We start from the raw sequence: 20,661 nt of genomic DNA on the forward strand, positions 1-20,661 counted from the left end.
GGACACGTGTCAGGGCTCTAGGGCATACGAAGTCTCAGCCGAAGTCCCGCAGTGCTCCGTTTTGGGACCTCTGCTCTGGAACACCATGTACGACGGGGTACTACGGCTCCCGATGCCAGCCAACACTAACCTGATGGGTTTCGCTGACGACGTCGCAATAGTGGCGGTAGCGAAGGAACTTGCCGCAGTGGCTAGCCGCCGCGAGGCTGGAGCTGGCGGCCCAAAAAACGGAGGCGGTCCTGATATCCAGCCGTAAAGTGGTCGAGACCGCCAGAGCGCAGGTTGGTGGGACCACGATCCAATCGCAGAGCTCCATCAAGTACCTAGGGGTCCTCATCGACACGCGCCTGTCCTTCAAAGAGCATCTGGAATGCGTCCACACGAAAGCCGGTGGGACCGCGGGAGCGCTATCCAGGATGCTGCTAAACACCAGAGGGCCAAAGCAGGCAACGAGGAAACTGCTGACGAGCGTCGTGACGTCGCAGATGCTCTACGCCTCTCCGGTGTGGGCAGAAGCCGCGAAGGTGAGGAGTTACATACGAGGAGTGGAGGCAACGTATAGATTGTGCGCCATTAGGACCATGCTCGTTTCAGACCATCTCAGATGAAGCGGCGCTTGTCCTTGCCGGGCAAGTTCCGCTCAGCGAGCTGATAAGGGAGAGGAAGGAGATCCACGACGCTAGGCAGAACAGCGCAGCCGAGGTAAGCTCCAAAGCTGAATTAAAGGACGCCGCCAGAAGGATCAGCTTGGACAGATGGCAGACTCGATGGGACCACTCATCCAAAGGCCGATGGACCCACACTCTCATCCCGAGCATAGCCTGCTGGGTTGAAAGGAAGCACGGCCAGGTAGATTTCTATCTCACTCAGGCACTGAGCGGACATGGCTGCTTCCGCGGCTACCTCAAGCGCTTTGGTGAGGGACAGAGGGATGGTGCCCCGAGTGTGGCACAGGCATTAAGAAGAACGCTCGTCACGTCCTCTTCGACTATCACAGGTTTGACCATGAGCGTCAGACACTGGAGGCAGCAGCAGGGTCTAGGGTCAGCAAGTGCAAGAATTAACAATGGAATATAAATAGCGGTACTGTTTCTTCTGTTTCTCTCTATGTTTTCTCCATCTCTCATGATAAGTGCAAGCAAAATTGGTCCCCGCCTTAACCAACAAGTCAAATCATCCCTTTTACGAGCAGCGAGAAAATGAAGCAGCCATTGGCTTCGATACCAATTCCGACGTTTAGAGCCACGGCCCTCTATGGGGATCACAACGTTCTCGCTCGTTTTTTTTGGCTGCTGCTGTATCTCTATATCTCTATTTTCCTCCTAAAAGAGACCGACGATGTCGGTGTATGTCCTATCGAAAACACTTACAACCCTTACAAAATATGAATGTACAGCTGTGCTGTGTTCAGTGAAATAGTAGTGCCACACCTCGCCACTTTCAAAACTCTTTTTGAGATATTTTTAATCTTTCAAATTCAAAAAGTGATGCCTTTTTAGAAAACCTTATTTGCTTATCTATGCTTATCGATACTCAGCGATCAGCAATCGGATGTGAAGGGAAAGCAAGCTTTACTTGCATTTTGGATATTACGCATTCAGCCAAATATAGTAGTTTTATGTGTGCGCTGTGTTGTTATTTAATCGGAATAATAATGATAATAATAATAATAATTGTTGGGGTTTAATTGTTTAATTGGTGTTTAAAACCATTATACAATTTGGTGACTCGACGTAATATTCTCAATTGCAGTGTCAACTAATGAAACAATATTCGAATCAAACAATCGCAGTGAACTCACAAATACACACAAATACTTTTCCTGTCGTGGTAAGGGAATAAGACTAATAATGTCCCTAACGCAGTAATGTCAATTGTCTTCTGATTTTATAAGCACAAGGCGAGTCCATTGCGCGTCAACTTAAGGCCATGAATTCATTTCTTATCATAATATAGGCTGTTGAGACAACGAGCTTTTTCGCTGACTATGATTGTTCAATAATTTCACAAATTATTAATTTCCGAAAACGTTATAAATTTTATTATAGGTATTTTGTGTGTTGAGGGTGGCCGAAGATGCCAGAGCCTTTTACAATAGTATTAGAGTGACACACTTGGATGAGGCAAGCGAGCCGATCTCGAGCCAAAGTAATAGATTGGGGACAAAAAGGGTCTGTTCTCCAACTATATCAAGCGGTAACTGCTAGAGCAGGCGCAGCTGCTGACGGCTTAGCGACGGCATAGGAAAGAAAAGATAACAAGAGCGAGCATAGATAATAATAGATGATTAAATGCGAGCATGTTGCTGAGCGAGCATAGATAAAGCTACGCTTACGTTACGTTAGTTTAGTATAATGACCAAAATAGAAAAGAAAGTGAATTGATAGGCAATAAAACAATGGTATAAAATTTACACTCGGGCTTCGCCCGAACATACTCCCCCCGTGGAAGGATCCATGCCTTTCACCTCATCTCGTAGAGGCAATAGACATAGTTTTGCAAGTGCTCTTCGGCTAACACCTGTAGCCATCCTGATCAAGGCGACTCGAGATACGCCATCAGCTCCTGGGATGAGCTCGAGGATTCTCGCTAGAGGCCACTTCAGAGGAGGGAAGTTCTCGTCCTTAACAAGAACGACATCATTGACGTGAAGCTCAGGATTCCGGGTGCGCCACTTCGTTCTTTCTTGAAGACTGGTTAAATACGATTGGCGCCAGCGAGACCAAAAGATTTGCTGAAGCTGTGTGACCTTCTGCCAACGGTCCAAGCGATCGACGTTTAAATGAACCAAGTCAGGCTCCAAGAAGGTTGTGATAGGGGCGCCAACTAGAAAATGGCTGGGCGTGAGTACATCGAGATCTGCAGGGTTCTCTGAAAGAGGAAACAATGGCCTTGAATTAATGATTGCACAGATATTGCACGCGAGAGTGCGCAGCTCATCAAATCCAAGAAGCGAGGATCCGAGGGTAGGTCGAAGATGATGCTTAGCAAGCTTGACTGACGCCTCCCACAATCCTCCAAAATGTGGCGATCTAGGAGGAATGAAACGCCAATCGATGCAATCGTTGAGACAAGCTTGATGCACGGCTTCTTGATGACTGTCGCTTAGGAATAGCGACTTAAGTTCCGCCAGTTCGTTCCGCGCTCCAACAAAATTTGTGGCATTATCTGACCAAATACGAATCGGTCTTCCACGGGTGCAAATGAAACGGCGAAGAGCAGAGAGGAACGCAGATGTTGTAAGATCCTTCACAAGCTCGATGTGAACCGCCTTGGTGGAGAAGCATATAAAAATGCTCATGTAGCACTTTAGTGGGGGGCGGTTTCGAACTTCTGATTTATACAGGAACGGACCGCAATAGTCCACGCCGGTAACTAAAAATGCACGAGATTCGCTGACTCTGTCCACCGGAAGATCTGCCATTATTTGCTCGAAAGTTCGAGGCTTCACTCTAAAGCATCTGACACACTTTTGGATTACGTGTGCTACGGTCTTTCGGCCACCGATTGGCCAGTACGTTTAACGAATGATGGCTAATAGCGACTGGGGTCCAGCGTGAAGGTGCTTTTCGTGTAAGTGCCGTATCAGAGCAGAAGTGATGGAATGATTCTTGGGCAATATTATGGGATGCCGTGCTTCAAAGTCCAAGGTAGAGTTTTTAAGACGCCCTCCAACTCGAAGCAAACCGCAATCATCTAAAAATGGCGAAAGAGAGGCGATCGAGCTTGAAGCCTTGATGTCCTTTCGCGTTTCCAGGGCTCTTATTTCAGTGGATAGACGAGATTGTTGAGTAAGACGAATAAGCAGTTCGGTTCCCAAACGCAAGTCCTCCACAGTTATTCCAGACTTTCGTCGATGAATGAATTTGCATACATACGCAAAAATTCGTTGCATTTTGGGGAAGGAATTTACAAACTTTGATTCTTCCACCAAATATCTTGACGCGCAGTTTGTAATTAGTATGGTTTTTCGTGCCTCCAAAACCGGCTCTGGAAGAGCAGGTGTACTTGGCCATTGATCCTTACTGGCTGTCAAGTATGTAGGTCCATACTTCCAAAGATGAGAATTGATGAGCTCAGCTGGTAATGATCCTCGAGAAAGCATATCGGCAGGGTTTAGATCAGTTGGCACGTGCAGCCAAGACATTCCAGATGTGAGTTCCTGAATAACAGAAAGTCTATTAGCGACAAATACATTGAAGTTGGATGGTTGATTCTTGATCCAAGCCAAAACGACTGTGGAGTCACACCAGCAATAATAAGAGCACTTGAAGTTCATCAAAGACACTTCATGCATAAGCTGAGCGAGTAGCGCTGCACCACATAATTCCAACTTGGGTATTGTGATAGTCTTCAGTGGCGCTACACGAGATCTGGAAGATAGAAGATTTGCCTTGACTCCATTGTCGCCTTGCGAAACAGCGTAGATGCAAGCTCCATAAGCACTCATGCTGGCATCACAAAATCCATGCATTTCAAGGTTGCTGCTTCGAAGGAAAGATAGGCGCGGGAAAGAAATTTGTTGCATAGAGTCAAACTGCTGAATAAAGTTGATCCAAGTTGTGCGTAAGGAGACTGGCAGACTTTCATCCCAATGAAGCTTTTCTTTCCACAGCTGCTGTAGAAATATTTTTGCTTTAGTAATAACTGGCCCTATAAGTCCGAGTGGATCATAAAATCGTGCAATAGTTGACAATACAACTCGCTTAGTTGGTTTCGAAGGGACTTGATTGGGACAGAATGAAAATAATAGTTCATCCGAAGTAGGATTCCATGCTAAACCTAGCGTCTTGGTTACACCGCTGCCATCAGTAAATTTAACAAATGTTTCCCTATCTTCATGGGGTGTTTGATCGAGTACATATGTATCGTTGGAACACCATTTTCTGATCTTGAAATTTCCTTTGGCTAATAGTCCTGACACCTGGCGAATTATTTCCAGCACCTCATTTGTAGTATCTCCCCCCGTTAGCAAATCATCCACGTAAAAGTCCCGCAGCACAACTTCAGAGCCAATTGGATATGACGAACTCTCGTCTGCCGCTAGTTGGTGCATAGAACGGACGGCCAGAAATGCTTCTGGTTTCGTTCCATAGGTCACGGTATCCAGCTTGAATGTCCTTAGCTCCTCGAGGGGTGAGTCACGCCACAGTATGCACTGCAGAAAACTATCTTGGGGCGAGACACGGACGCATCTATACATTTTACAAATGTCACCAGTCAATGCTATACGCAAGGTACGAAATCGAAGAAGAGTCGTAACTAACTTTGGCTGAATTGTTGGGCCTGACATCAATATATCGTTGAGGGAATATCCTGTAGATGTACAAGCGGATCCGTCGAAAACTACTCGGAGTTTTGTGGTGGTTTTGTCTTCTCTTAAGACGCAGTGATGAGGAAGAAAAAATTTGCATTGTTTAAGTGCGTCACTTTTGACAGGGGACATGTGATTCAAATCGACGTATTCCTTTATAAATGCGGCGTATTGGGCCTTGAGAAGCGGTTTGCGAACCAACTTGCGCTCTAGATTGAGAAATCTGCGATAGGCTTGTTGATAAGAATCTCCAAGAAGACTGTCACTCAGCTTTAAAGGCAATTGAACGCAATATTCGCCACTTGGAAGCCGACCGCAATGTTTTTTGAAATGTTCCTCGCAAGCAATTTCCTCCTTTGTTGCTTCTGTAGTGGGACCGTGGCAGTTTTCCACTTCCCAGAACCTTCGCACGAGCTCATCCAAACCAACGGTAGGCGTTTGACTCAATTCCGTCGAACTAGAGGCAGCTTGGAGCACTGAGCTGCGGGAGTACTGACCTCCACCTGTGACAACCCAGCCGAGACGGGTTTTTTGTATTATAGGAAGTCCCCTCTCCAATTTGATCTGTCCAACGCAACGAGAGCTGTGAGACTCGTGAAGTAATCGGAAGTCCTGGATTGAATGACCAAATTAACTGAACCTTCCGTGTGAAATGCAGAATCAGCGCCGATACCCGATACTGATACCGACCCTTTGGCTCGTTTCAGCTGAATCCTCTGAGCAAAGCGAGAGGTTATTAAATTAATCTGAGAGCCTGAATCCAGAAGAGCCCGGCAAGGAAGAAGATCACCAACTCGACTCTTTATCATAATGACTGTCGTGGCTAGAAGCACTACGTCTGAGCTAAGATTCTGAGCAGGAGGCGAGCATGGTGATGAAGCGGCAACAAGAGAACTTGAAAGATTGGGGCCTGGGCATAAGTCTGTCTGAATAGGAGACGTAGTAGCGTTTGCAGGTTCCGTGTTAACTGACGTAGGCAGCGGATTGTTGATATGTAAAAGGGTATGATGCTTTTCACCGCATGTGCGACAAGAGCCTGAACTGCAGGAGGTATTCCGATGTCCCTTCTTCAAACAGTTGAAGCAAACTCTAAGCTTCCTTGCCTCTCTAAGACGCAAAGATGGCGAAAGGTTTCCAAAGCGAGTGCAGCTGTAAATTTTATGCCCTTTATTATCACAGAACACGCATTCCAATACGATTGTATTTGTAGCAACAAGACTGTGTTTTGAATGAGTGATTCGTTTATGTTTTCCAACCTGACTGCTATGGATTTGAATCAACATAGCTTGATCCATGGTCTCCATGGCTTGACATCTCCTCTCCAAAAAAGCCGAAAAATGGTCCCATGTTGGTATGACGTTAGGGGGCGACAGCTCCTCCCATTTGGTCCTGGTATCAGAGTCGAGATACTTGTATGTGGAGTGAACGATGATGCATCCAGCTATTTCCTCCATGGTACCCATCGATCTAAGCGCTCTCATGTGAGAATGAAGCTTGTCCGATAAAGTACGTAGCTTTGTAGTTCAACCTTCTCATGCCTCAGAATCTCAGCGACGTGTGCCTGAAAGATTAAACGTTTATTATTGCAACGATTGTTTAAAATGTCCAATGCAATATCATAATTGCTCTCCGATACTTCCAAAGAGCGAACAGCCTCCAGGGCAGGTCCATCCAAACATGAGCGCAGGTGCTGGAACTTCTCAATCTTTGATAGAAAGGGCTCCTGATCTATTACTGTGCTAAACATCGAGTAAAAGTCTGCCCACTCAGTATAACCTCCACGGAAAGTGGGAAGTTTAATGTCAGGAATATGATATCGTGACCGTACATTTCCGGAGGCAGTAACGTTGAGCTCGGGTCGTATCGTTGAGTGATGCGGCATGTTCTGGGTAGTCCTGCGGAGTGCTGAGCGAATACGAACTTCGATTTCCATCGCCAAATCCTCAAAATTGTTGCTTAAGTCGCTGCCAATTTCGCTTACATCAAGCTCTTCTAAATTAGAATGAGTAACATTAAATGAGTCGGACATTTTTTCCAAGAATTTTAAATGAACACTTAGCGCATCTTCACTGATTGGGTTGTTTTCATCATTCAATATCGTCTCTCGAAGTGAAACGGCTTTGTTGTATATTGAGAGTGCCTTTAGTTTGTAAAAAGACACCCTGTTTTCCGGCACGTCATTAGACTCATCCATTTTCGACAGGCAGCAGCGAGCAAAGCACAAAGAAGAATCGAAGAACCAACCGTTTGATTTTTTTTTGGTATGCAAGCGCAAGTGCAGCGAACCCGAAGCCGCTAATGCACGTAGCTGTATTAGTGCTTGTAAGCAAGCGCGCGACGAAATGGGAACTAACCGCTTCGCGTTCGAACAGTTATGTTTAGCGGATAATTTTCACTGTTTATAATTGTTTATTTCCAAATTGTTACTGACTATCACGTCGGGGTCACCAACTGTTGAGACAACGAGCTTTTTCGCTGACTATGATTGTTCAATAATTTCACAAATTATTAATTTCCGAAAACGTTATAAATTTTATTATAGGTATTTTGTGTGTTGAGGGTGGCCGAAGATGCCAGAGCCTTTTACAATAGTATTAGAGTGACACACTTGGATGAGGCAAGCGAGCCGATCTCGAGCCAAAGTTATAGATTGGGGACAAAAAGGGGCTGTTCTCCAACTATATCAAGCGGTAACTGCTAGAGCAGGCGCAGCTGCTGACGGCTTAGCGACGGCATAGGAAAGAAAAGATAACAAGAGCGAGCATAGATAATAATAGATGATTAAATGAGAGCATGTTGCTGAGCGAGCATAGATAAAGCTACGCTTACGTTACGTTAGTTTAGTATAATGACCAAAATAGAAAAGAAAGTGAATTGATAGGCAATAAAACAATGGTATAAAATTTACACTCGGGCTTCGCCCGAACATACTCCCCCCGTGGAAGGATCCATGCCTTTCACCTCATCTCGTAGAGGCAATAGACATAGTTTTGCAAGTGCTCTTCGGCTAACACCTGTAGCCATCCTGATCAAGGCGACTCGAGATACGCCATCAGCTCCTGGGATGAGCTCGAGGATTCTCGCTAGAGGCCACTTCAGAGGAGGGAAGTTCTCGTCCTTAACAAGAACGACATCATTGACGTGAAGCTCAGGATTCCGGGTGCGCCACTTCGTTCTTTCTTGAAGACTGGTTAAATACGATTGGCGCCAGCGAGACCAAAAGATTTGCTGAAGCTGTGTGACCTTCTGCCAACGGTCCAAGCGATCGACGTTTAAATGAACCAAGTCAGGCTCCAAGAAGGTTGTGATAGGGGCGCCAACTAGAAAATGGCTGGGCGTGAGTACATCGAGATCTGCAGGGTTCTCTGAAAGAGGAAACAATGGCCTTGAATTAATGATTGCACAGATATTGCACGCGAGAGTGCGCAGCTCATCAAATCCAAGAAGCGAGGATCCGAGGGCACGTCGAAGATGATGCTTAGCAAGCTTGACTGACGCCTCCCACAATCCTCCAAAATGTGGCGATCTAGGAGGAATGAAACGCCAATCGATGCAATCGTTGAGACAAGCTTGATGCACGGCTTCTTGATGACTGTCGCTTAGGAATAGCGACTTAAGTTCCGCCAGTTCGTTCCGCGCTCCAACAAAATTTGTGGCATTATCTGACCAAATACGAATCGGTCTTCCACGGGTGCAAATGAAACGGCGAAGAGCAGAGAGGAACGCAGATGTTGTAAGATCCTTCACAAGCTCGATGTGAACCGCCTTGGTGGAGAAGCATATAAAAATGCTCATGTAGCACTTTAGTGGGGGCCGGTTTCGAACTTCTGATTTATACAGGAACGGACCGCAATAGTCCACGCCGGTAACTAAAAATGCACGAGATTCGCTGACTCTGTCCACCGGAAGATCTGCCATTATTTGCTCGAGAGTTCGAGGCTTCACTCTAAAGCATCTGACACACTTTTGGATTACGTGTGCTACGGTCTTTCGGCCACCGATTGGCCAGTACGTTTAACGAATGATGGCTAATAGCGACTGGGGTCCAGCGTGAAGGTGCTTTTCGTGTAAGTGCCGTATCAGAGCAGAAGTGATGGAATGATTCTTGGGCAATATTATGGGATGCCGTGCTTCAAAGTCCAAGGTAGAGTTTTTAAGACGCCCTCCAACTCGAAGCAAACCGCAATCATCTAAAAATGGCGAAAGAGAGGCGATCGAGCTTGAAGCCTTGATGTCCTTTCGCGTTTCCAGGGCTCTTATTTCAGTGGATAGACGAGATTGTTGAGTAAGACGAATAAGCAGTTCGGTTCCCAAACGCAAGTCCTCCACAGTTATTCCAGACTTTCGTCGATGAATGAATTTGCATACATACGCAAAAATTCGTTGCATTTTGGGGAAGGAATTTACAAACTTTGATTCTTCCACCAAATATCTTGACGCGCAGTTTGTAATTAGTATGGTTTTTCGTGCCTCCAAAACCGGCTCTGGAAGAGCAGGTGTACTTGGCCATTGATCCTTACTGGCTGTCAAGTATGTAGGTCCATACTTCCAAAGATGAGAATTGATGAGCTCAGCTGGTAATGATCCTCGAGAAAGCATATCGGCAGGGTTTAGATCAGTTGGCACGTGCAGCCAAGACATTCCAGATGTGAGTTCCTGAATAACAGAAAGTCTATTAGCGACAAATACATTGAAGTTGGATGGTTGATTCTTGATCCAAGCCAAAACGACTGTGGAGTCACACCAGCAATAATAAGAGCACTTGAAGCTCATCAAAGACACTTCATGCATAAGCTGAGCGAGTAGCGCTGCACCACATAATTCCAACTTGGGTATTGTGATAGTCTTCAGTGGCGCTACACGAGATCTGGAAGATAGAAGATTTGCCTTGACTCCATTGTCGCCTTGCGAAACAGCGTAGATGCAAGCTCCATAAGCACTCATGCTGGCATCACAAAATCCATGCATTTCAAGGTTGCTGCTTCGAAGGAAAGATAGGCGCGGGAAAGAAATTTGTTGCATAGAGTCAAACTGCTGAATAAAGTTGATCCAAGTTGTGCGTAAGGAGACTGGCAGACTTTCATCCCAATGAAGCTTTTCTTTCCACAGCTGCTGTAGAAATATTTTTGCTTTAGTAATAACTGGCCCTATAAGTCCGAGTGGATCATAAAATCGTGCAATAGTTGACAATACAACTCGCTTAGTTGGTTTCGAAGGGACTTGATTGGGACAGAATGAAAATAATAGCTCATCCGAAGTGGGATTTCATGCTAAACCTAGCGTCTTGGTTACATCGCTGCCATCAGTAAATTTAACAAATGTTTCCCTATCTTCATGGGGTGTTTGATCGAGTACATATGTATCGTTGGAACACCATTTTCTGATCTTGAAATTTCCTTTGGCTAATAGTCCTGACACCTGGCGAATTATTTCCAGCACCTCATTTGTAGTATCTCCCCCCGTTAGCAAATCATCCACGCAAAAGTCCCGCAGCACAACTTCAGAGCCAATTGGATATGACGAACTCTCGTCTGCCGCTAGTTGGTGCATAGAACGGACGGCCAGAAATGCTTCTGGTTTCGTTCCATAGGTCACGGTATCCAGCTTGAATGTCCTTAGCTCCTCGAGGGGTGAGTCACGCCACAGTATGCACTGCAGAAAACTATCTTGGGGCGAGACACGGACGCATCTATACATTTTACAAATGTCACCAGTCAATGCTATACGCAAGGTACGAAATCGAAGAAGAGTCGTAACTAACTTTGGCTGAATTGTTGGGCCTGACATCAATATATCGTTGAGGGAATATCCTGTAGATGTACAAGCGGATCCGTCGAAAACTACTCGGAGTTTTGTGGTGGTTTTGTCTTCTCTTAAGACGCAGTGATGAGGAAGAAAAAATTTGCATTGTTTAAGTGCGTCACTTTTGACAGGGGACATGTGATTCAAATCGACGTATTCCTTTATAAATGCGGCGTATTGGGCCTTGAGAAGCGGTTTGCGAACCAACTTGCGCTCTAGATTGAGAAATCTGCGATAGGCTTGTTGATAAGAATCTCCAAGAAGACTGTCACTCAGCTTTAAAGGCAATTGAACGCAATATTCGCCACTTGGAAGCCGACCGCAATGTTTTTTGAAATGTTCCTCGCAAGCAATTTCCTCCTTTGTTGCTTCTGTAGTGGGACCGTGGCAGTTTTCCACTTCCCAGAACCTTCGCACGAGCTCATCCAAACCAACGGTAGGCGTTTGACTCAATTCCGTCGAACTAGAGGCAGCTTGGAGCACTGAGCTGCGGGAGTACTGACCTCCACCTGTGACAACCCAGCCGAGACGGGTTTTTTGTATTATAGGAAGTCCCCTCTCCAATTTGATCTGTCCAACGCATAAAATGTCGTAAAATAAGCTGGCTCCAATAAGTACATCGATGCGCTGAGATTTGTTAAAGTGTGGGTCAGCAAGGCTGATATTGGATGGCATTTCCCATTTGGATACATCAAATGAAGAAGCAGGCTGGTTTCCTGTAATACGTGGAGCAACGAGAGCTGTGAGACTCGTGAAGTAATCGGAAGTCCTGGATTGAATGACCAAATTAACTGAACCTTCCGTGTGAAATGCAGAATCAGCGCCGATACCCGATACTGATACCGACCCTTTGGCTCGTTTCAGCTGAATCCTCTGAGCAAAGCGAGAGGTTATTAAATTAATCTGAGAGCCTGAATCCAGAAGAGCCCGGCAAGGAAGAAGATCACCAACTCGACTCTTTATCATAATGACTGTCGTGGCTAGAAGCACTACGTCTGAGCTAAGATTCTGAGCAGGAGGCGAGCATGGTGATGAAGCGGCAACAAGAGAACTTGAAAGATTGGGGCCTGGGCATAAGTCTGTCTGAATAGGAGACGTAGTAGCGTTTGCAGGTTCCGTGTTAACTGACGTAGGCAGCGGATTGTTGATAAGTAAAAGGGTATGATGCTTTTCACCGCATGTGCGACAAGAGCCTGAACTGCAGGAGGTATTCCGATGTCCCTTCTTCAAACAGTTGAAGCAAACTCTAAGCTTCCTTGCCTCTCTAAGACGCAAAGATGGCGAAAGGTTTCCAAAGCGAGTGCAGCTGTAAATGTTATGCCCTTTATTATCACAGAACACGCATTCCAATACGATTGTATTTGTAGCAACAAGACTGTGTTTTGAATGAGTGATTCGTTTATGTTTTCCAACCTGACTGCTATGGATTTGAATCAACATAGCTTGATCCATGGTCTCCATGGCTTGACATCTCCTCTCCAAAAAAGCCGAAAAATGGTCCCATGTTGGTATGACGTTAGGGGGCGACAGCTCCTCCCATTTGGTCCTGGTATCAGAGTCGAGATACTTGTATGTGGAGTGAACGATGATGCATCCAGCTATTTCCTCCATGGTACCCATCGATCTAAGCGCTCTCATGTGAGAATGAAGCTTGTCCGATAAAGTACGTAGCTTTGTAGTTGACCCATCTTCAACCTTCTCATGCCTCAGAATCTCAGCGACGTGTGCCTGAAAGATTAAACGTTTATTATTGAAACGATTGTTTAAAATGTCCAATGCAATATCATAATTGCTCTCCGATACTTCCAAAGAGCGAACAGCCTCCAGGGCAGGTCCATCCAAACATGAGCGCAGGTGCTGGAACTTCTCAATCTTTGATAGAAAGGGCTCCTGATCTATTACTGTGCTAAACATCGAGTAAAAGTCTGCCCACTCAGTATAACCTCCACGGAAAGTGGGAAGTTTAATGTCAGGAATATGATATCGTGACCGTACATTTCCGGAGGCAGTAACGTTGAGCTCGGGTCGTATCGTTGAGTGATGCGGCATGTTCTGGGTAGTCCTGCGGAGTGCTGAGCGAATACGAACTTCGATTTCCATCGCCAAATCCTCAAAATTGTTGCTTAAGTCGCTGCCAATTTCGCTTACATCAAGCTCTTCTAAATTAGAATGAGTAACATTAAATGAGTCGGACATTTTTTCCAAGAATTTTAAATGAACACTTAGCGCATCTTCACTGATTGGGTTGTTTTCATCATTCAATATCGTCTCTCGAAGTGAAACGGCTTTGTTGTATATTGAGAGTGCCTTTAGTTTGTAAAAAGACACCCTGTTTTCCGGCACGTCATTAGACTCATCCATTTTCGACAGGCAGCAGCGAGCAAAGCACAAAGAAGAATCGAAGAACCAACCGTTTGATTTTTTTTTGGTATGCAAGCGCAAGTGCAGCGAACCCGAAGCCGCTAATGCACGTAGCTGTATTAGTGCTTGTAAGCAAGCGCGCGACGAAATGGGAACTAACCGCTTCGCGTTCGAACAGTTATGTTTAGCGGATAATTTTCACTGTTTATAATTGTTTATTTCCAAATTGTTACTGACTATCACGTCGGGGTCACCAACTGTTGAGACAACGAGCTTTTTCGCTGACTATGATTGTTCAATAATTTCACAAATTATTAATTTCCGAAAACGTTATAAATTTTATTATAGGTATTTTGTGTGTTGAGGGTGGCCGAAGATGCCAGAGCCTTTTACAATAGTATTAGAGTGACACACTTGGATGAGGCAAGCGAGCCGATCTCGAGCCAAAGTAATAGATTGGGGACAAAAAGGGTCTGTTCTCCAACTATATCAAGCGGTAACTGCTAAAGCAGGCGCAGCTGCTGACGGCTTAGCGACGGCATAGGAAAGAAAAGATAACAAGAGCGAGCATAGATAATAATAGATGATTAAATGAGAGCATGTTGCTGAGCGAGCATAGATAAAGCTACGCTTACGTTACGTTAGTTTAGTATAATGACCAAAATAGAAAAGAAAGTGAATTGATAGGCAATAAAACAATGGTATAAAATTTACACTCGGGCTTCGCCCGAACATAGGCCATTCTTGATTGGACAGAATTCCACTCGATGTTCTCGACAACGATGCACAAGGCGTTCCGTATACCAATCATTGATGGTGCTGCGTTGGGTCAAATTCGATCCTAGAAGATGTCTGAGGAAATTAAATGACAAGGCGAACAATTTTTTAAATATTCGATTAGATTTATGCCTTATGCATTTTCCGGCACACGTCAAGGCTATTTTCGATCTGCAGTTTCCGTGCACTCAGCGACAAGATCAATGCTAACTTGCTCTTAGACCTTGGCAACAACACAATACATTTCGGATGGGCTGCTGACTTACATCGTGTGCATGAAATTGGACACACCAAAAGCACAGAAGAAATGGGAGGAGAACCTGCCGACCGCAAGATTTCCCCAGTGGGCAGGCATGGCCTCATTCTGGGAAACGAAATGTAGGATGCTGGAGAATTTGGGATCGGCTATAGTAACAAGTCTTAGTCCAGAAAAGTAAATTGGTTTTTAAAAATATATATATGACTTGTTGAAGTATTAACATAGATTTGACACCATTATCAGGGGAAATTACCGTGTGCCTTCTTTATAAATATATGTTTTTAACCAAACCTTAATGCTTGAGGTGCTAATAGCTGTCACAGCCCGATACGATTTTCGGAAAGTTTGCAAAAAATTTGCGTGTAACAAGACAAAAGTGCGCGTAACAGATCAAGTTGTGCTCGTTACATACTAAATAGTGCGCACAACATAGCAGCTGTGTAAAGATACAGTCAAATGAAAAATAATAAGAAACTACTGCGAGTAATTAATCATACTAATTATACCCGATACTCAAAATGAGTATAGGGGTATATTAGATTTGTGGTGAAAGTGGATGTGTGTAACGTCCAGAAAGAAGCGTTTTCGATAGAATAAAGGATATATATTCTTGATCAGCACCAATAGCCGAGTCGATAGAGCCATGTCTGTCTGTCCGTCCGTCCGTCCCTAAGAGCGCCTAGTGCTCAAAGACTAAAAGAGCTAGAGCAACGACATTTTGTACCCAGACTTCTTTGATATATCACTGTTACAAGTGTATTTTAAAACTTTGCCCCACCCACTTCCTCCCCCACAAAAGATGAAAATCTGTGGCATCCACAATTTCAAAGATACGAGAAAACAAAAAACGCAGAAACGAAGAGAATAAAATATATCTTCTAGACGGCAGAATCTGAACCATATCGTATTATTTGTATAGCCAGAATGATGAATAGGTAAAGAGTTATACATATATTTATTTCGATGAAGGGGTGGAAGCGACGAATGTTTCATTTCTGTGGGACCTGCATAATAAAAGTGAACATTTAACAGCTCTAGCCTTAACAGGTAGAAGTTTTTTTTAGAGGACTCTTTGAGACCTGGATCAAAGGTTACTTAACCTTACGTCCGCTACTGATGATTATCTAGCACTTCTTGAAGACCCATACCATCCAACTCTATCAAATATCCCTTGAATGTGTCCAATCTAGTTGTACTGACAGTTCTAAGGCAAAAGTATTTTTGAAAAAAATTTCACTGAGCTAAATTTTCATCTCTCGCATGATGACGGTCGTTTCATCAATTACACTATGCAACACCATATTAACGCTTCGAAACAAATCGAATTTTTCTGATTTATATTTGGGGTTTTAAAATTTTTAATGAATAATGTTTTTTTCAGAGTGTGTGTTTTTTTTTAATTTTTGAAAACTAATATTTTTTAATGTTTTTACAGCGGCATCGACCGCTGTTAGATTTAAATTAGAAGAAAATTAAAATGAAATAAGAAGAGACAATGATGACGTTACCATCTAAGATCTACCGCCTAACATATTTACATATGCATTCACACTTATGAAGAACCATAACGATGCAGAGCAACAGAGCAACGCCGTAGCATAGCCTGGCCGAAAAATCAACTTGAAGAGAGTCGCAATATTAAATTTATTAGAAACGGTCGTGTTTTTCGTTCTCGTCTTAGCCTCCTATAGCCCTGGTTCACCCCGCGAGTCCCCGGTGTCCAAAGCCTAATTAAAGGCATTTAAACCAAAATAAATTATTCCCGCAAAAATCTACATGGCGCCCGAGCAGGGACCTTGGGATTGACTTTTCGTTTTCGCACATTTTCGTGTGGACCAGATCGCTGTTCTACGCTGTTCCGTCGTTAAAACTTCACAGCGGAAACGTCATAGCCAGAAGACCACACCGAAGACCATAAAAACGATGAATATTCAGTTGCCATCGCCCAGGGAAGAAGATTCATACGATGATCAGGTAACAATGCCAAAACATTAGCGGCTAAAATAATAGCTTGGCATTGAACAGTATATGAACATGTACCCAAACGTTTCAATATTCGTGTGTCGCTTTGTAAAAGAGGAAGAGTATCAGTATCGCCAAAGTTTACCGCATATTTCAATTCTTGGGTTGCTAGGCATTTCGTTTCGTTGCTTGCTTTTGAAGCTTCGTTTGTCCTCTTTGCTGACCTCGCTCAACTTACGTTTCGTTCATGTGTCAAGAAGCGATCATTTCGGTCTCTTATACTTGGGAAGTTAACTAAGACATTAGAGCATCGCTCATCTTCGTCGTCGCTCAGTTTGATTTCCCAGTTCGTTCGTGTGGAAGGCTGCTCAAACTTCATTCTCTTAAATTGTTTGAATTCAATGTGTGAAGGCACAAACCTTCACAAACACCACAGCAACACCAACCCCAGAAGGGACAGACCCGAGGGCTTATTATTACATTTCAATTCATTTGTTTACTTCAACACTACCATGAATCTGTATTTACCCCCCAGACGATAGGTCTCCAATAAGAATAAGAAATAGATTAAGAAAAAACCAAAACGATGAGGTCTTTTACTTACTATGACTAATAGCGTAAAAAGAACACGAAACCGGAACCAGTACCAAGAACCAACCAGACCATCACCATCAATGGACCTTGCTCAGCACAGCGGCAGCTCACCACGAACACCAAGAGAAACAGCACGGAAGAGAGGAAGGCGGAGAGAGCCAACGACCGCTCTCACACCCTCGCAACCGAAGCAATAGCGCCGACGGACATATACAGCAGCATCTCATCACTAACACCAAGAGAAAGACACGAAAGAGAGAGAAACGGAGAGAGCCGCCGATCGCTCTTACGACCACGCAGCCGATGCACCGCCGAGCAGAGGCCGGCAACTGAAGGTTACGAAGCAGCAAAGCGGCAAAGAGGCTGCCGACAAAGAAAAGAAAAACCAGGTCTGGCACTGTCCAGCGCGGGCCAGACTCGGGAGTGCTTTCTAAGCCCCGAACAAGAGCGGTCGCGCGGCGGAAGCCAAGATAAGTGAACAAAATAAGCATTGACCAAACATTGTACCCGTGTGTACATTCGGCTACTGAGTAGCTGCTTTTTTTCCAAAGTACTTGTATGAAGTAATAGCAGCGATAGAGCAGCGGAGAAGCGACGGAACAGCCGGCGAACCGAGAGGAACAGCAACATGGCAGAGGAGCCGTCGGTCCCAAAGCCATGGCCAAGGACAATATAAGGCGGAGCAGGAACACCTGACGGGACAGTTTTTTCGAGCCTTCGGACAGATAGTACGAAGTGACGGGGGCTATCACCGAACCTCTGAGAAGTCGAAGAAATAATACGAGCTAACGAGAGTGATCACAAAGCCTTCGAACAGGATCACCTTCCCCAGTACCGTGCCGCGTGTCCTTCGACAGGATAATCTACCTAGTGCTTTGTATCCTAGTATAGGATCACATTCCCCAGTACCGTGCCGACAGGATCATCCACCCAGTGTATTCTGGTATAGGACCCCAGACCCGGTACCGTGCCGACAAGACCCCAGACAGGAGCCCCGGTTAGTAACCAGGCCCAAGATGAACATACGTTGAATAGTGTCCCGTAGGAAGGACAAGCTACAGAGTCTAGCCAAGGAGTTTGGACTAGGAGAAACTAGGACCGTAGAGGAACTACAGCCGGATCACCGCATTCATCGCACGCCCCGCACACCCCGAAGCCGTGCAAGCAATTCTGGACGAATTGGCCACGCACTTTGGGATTATACCGAGCCTCAGGGACCACCGGAGCCTAGCCACGTCACCCGGGCCAGATAGCCGGACGAAGATGGAAGCCTGCCCAGCAGCCAAGGATCCAGCCACGGATCCACTTGCGTTCATCGAAAGGCTAGCTGAGCGAGTGGAATCATACGGTGGAAGCCCAGGGCAGTTCCCCGAGCCATCTCCGGTCTCCTAACAGGTAAGGCCGAAGGATGATTCCGAACTTTTCAGATGCAAGGACAGAATTGGACGGATTTTCGAAAGGAATACCTGGAAATCTTCTTGGAAATCTTCTTGCCCCCAGATGTTTCCAGCGTCTGGAAGTCACCATACAAAGTCGGGCGCAGAAGCCCAAAGAATCTTTTTGGGATTACCTGATGGAGCTACGGTTGATGATGCAGCTGGCCCAGTATACTCGGGAACAGAAGCTCGAGCGGATCTACGAAAATCTCCGCCTGGAGTATCAAATGTACACGCGCCGACGGGATTTCCGATCACTCACGGAATTGACCCAACTCATATCGGCCTACGAAACCGCACGGGACCGAGAATCACCCCACAGCAAAGAAAACACACAAAACCATCGACCCCGAGCCGCATACACGGCCATATAAACAACCACGCAGCGAGGCACCACACACGAGTCAGCCGCGAAAACAGAGATCGCCAACAGGGTCGCGCAAGACCGGAGAGACCTCGACGATGGACTACCAGCTGGAGCCATTAGCCGACGCCGAGATAGCTGGGGAACGAAACCCAGCCGACCCGGATGACTACGAGAGCGCAATCTCGGCCGTCATTACCGCCCTGGAACCCCGAACCCCGAACCCCGAACCCCGAACCACCCCCAACGCTCCCACATCGTCGAGCACACAATAACGATGCGAGACAACAGGCCCGTGATGCAGCGCTATTTCCTCAAGAACCCGGCCATGCAGAAGATCATCAACGCGCAGGTAAACGAGCTGCTACGGGACGGAAGGATCGAACCATCTGGAAGCCCCCACAGCGCCCCGATCATTTTAGTAGGAAAGAAGACCGGGGAGATGCGAATTTACGTGGCCAGCTATATGCCCGTTCAGTGCCTGATGCCTATCCGCTACCACGGATCAACCACATCCTCGAGAGACTCCGTCATACGCGCTACATCTCCACGCTGGATCTCAAAAAAGGATACTGGCCGATCCTGGTGGTCAAGGGCAGCAGAGAGGCAACAGCATTTACCGTCTCAGGCAGAGGATTCTTCCAGTGGAAGGTCACTCAGCCCCAGCGACGTTCCAGCGAGCTTTGGACAGCGTCATCGGACCCACCATGGAGTCGTACGCGTTCGCGTATCTCGACGACATCATCGTCACACGTCGACAACCTTCGAGAAGTATTCAGGAGGCTGCGAGAGGCGAACCTCCGACTGAACAGAAACAAGAGTAGTTTCTTCAGGAAGAGTTTAGTCTACCTCGACCATTGATAATGTGTATGTGTGTAGGAAGCTGGGTTGCATACGGTACATAAACCGTCTACAGTTTAGTCGTCGCAACTAGAACTTGAACCAGTTGGATTGCGGAGTGGGTATCCTACGGTGCGCAAGGGAGGGTCTGAAGACACGGCGACAGCCTCTGATGATTGCGATGGAAGATGAGTGACAGGCAGTTATGGTACTGTTTCTGATACTGATTTTATTGATAAAAATGATTCTTATTTATAGGTAACAAAAGGTACAAAAGTTCTGAGTCTGCAAAAATATATGTTTGTGTATTACGGATATGTCTGGTGGGCAATTGCGACATTGTGATGGTCAGCAATCGCACAGCTGATTTTGCCCTCTACGGAAAGAGTGCATTGTCAGCAGAACTCACTGCAGTGGCTAGTGTGTTGTTACATGTTAAATAGAAAACTGTGTCACGGTGTCACTGTGTTATGCCGAAGGGTATTCTAAACTATTAATTAAGCATATTTCTACAACTGAACAACCATGTCATCAGCGAACGCGGGATTCACGGGGACTCAGACAAGTTCAGCGCAGTCCAGAAACTATCACCCCCATCACCCTGAAATAACTACGACAGATGGTCTCCTGGTGGATTCACGCGGACACAGACAAGTTCAGCGCAGTCCAGAAACTATCACCCCATCACCCTGATATAACTACGACAGATGGTCTCCTGGTATCGACGTTTCGTCCCCAACTTCGCCACGGTGGTCCAGCCCATGACCAACCTGCTCAAAAAGGATCAAAAGTGGGAGTGGACAGACGAACAACAACAGGCGTTCGAGACGCTCAAGGAAAGACTCACGCAAGCACCAGTCCTAGCATGCCCCGACTTCGCCAAGCGATTCATACTCCAAACGGACGCCAGTTCTTATGGCCTCGGAGCAGTGTTGACACAACAGATCAAACG

At 45.7% G+C, this 20,661-nt stretch overlaps 3 protein-coding genes across 3 annotated transcripts; all 3 read right to left on the minus strand.

The window, feature by feature from the left end:
* Nucleotides 1–2,365: 2,365 nt before the first annotated feature.
* LOC117184561 (uncharacterized) lies at nt 2,366–3,432 on the minus strand. Its single transcript, XM_033382780.1, has 2 exons — nt 2,730–3,432; nt 2,366–2,651 (listed from the first exon to the last, which is right to left on the minus strand). The coding sequence occupies exons 1-2, from the start codon at nt 3,422–3,424 to the stop codon at nt 2,411–2,413; spliced, it is 936 nt and encodes a 311-aa protein (XP_033238671.1). The 5' UTR covers nt 3,425–3,432; the 3' UTR covers nt 2,366–2,410.
* Nucleotides 3,433–6,250: 2,818 nt separating this feature from the next.
* LOC117184559 (uncharacterized) lies at nt 6,251–13,719 on the minus strand. Its single transcript, XM_033382778.1, has 3 exons — nt 12,741–13,719; nt 6,571–6,781; nt 6,251–6,463 (listed from the first exon to the last, which is right to left on the minus strand). The coding sequence occupies exons 1-3, from the start codon at nt 13,475–13,477 to the stop codon at nt 6,422–6,424; spliced, it is 990 nt and encodes a 329-aa protein (XP_033238669.1). The 5' UTR covers nt 13,478–13,719; the 3' UTR covers nt 6,251–6,421.
* Nucleotides 8,202–9,255, minus strand: LOC117184560 (uncharacterized). The gene is made up of 2 exons (XM_033382779.1): nt 8,538–9,255; nt 8,202–8,459 (listed from the first exon to the last, which is right to left on the minus strand). The coding sequence occupies exons 1-2, from the start codon at nt 9,230–9,232 to the stop codon at nt 8,219–8,221; spliced, it is 936 nt and encodes a 311-aa protein (XP_033238670.1). The 5' UTR covers nt 9,233–9,255; the 3' UTR covers nt 8,202–8,218.
* Nucleotides 13,720–20,661: the final 6,942 nt, after the last annotated feature.

Source organism: Drosophila pseudoobscura, chromosome X (assembly GCF_009870125.1).
Source record: "Drosophila pseudoobscura strain MV-25-SWS-2005 chromosome X, UCI_Dpse_MV25, whole genome shotgun sequence".
Lineage (NCBI taxonomy): Eukaryota > Metazoa > Arthropoda > Insecta > Diptera > Drosophilidae > Drosophila > Drosophila pseudoobscura.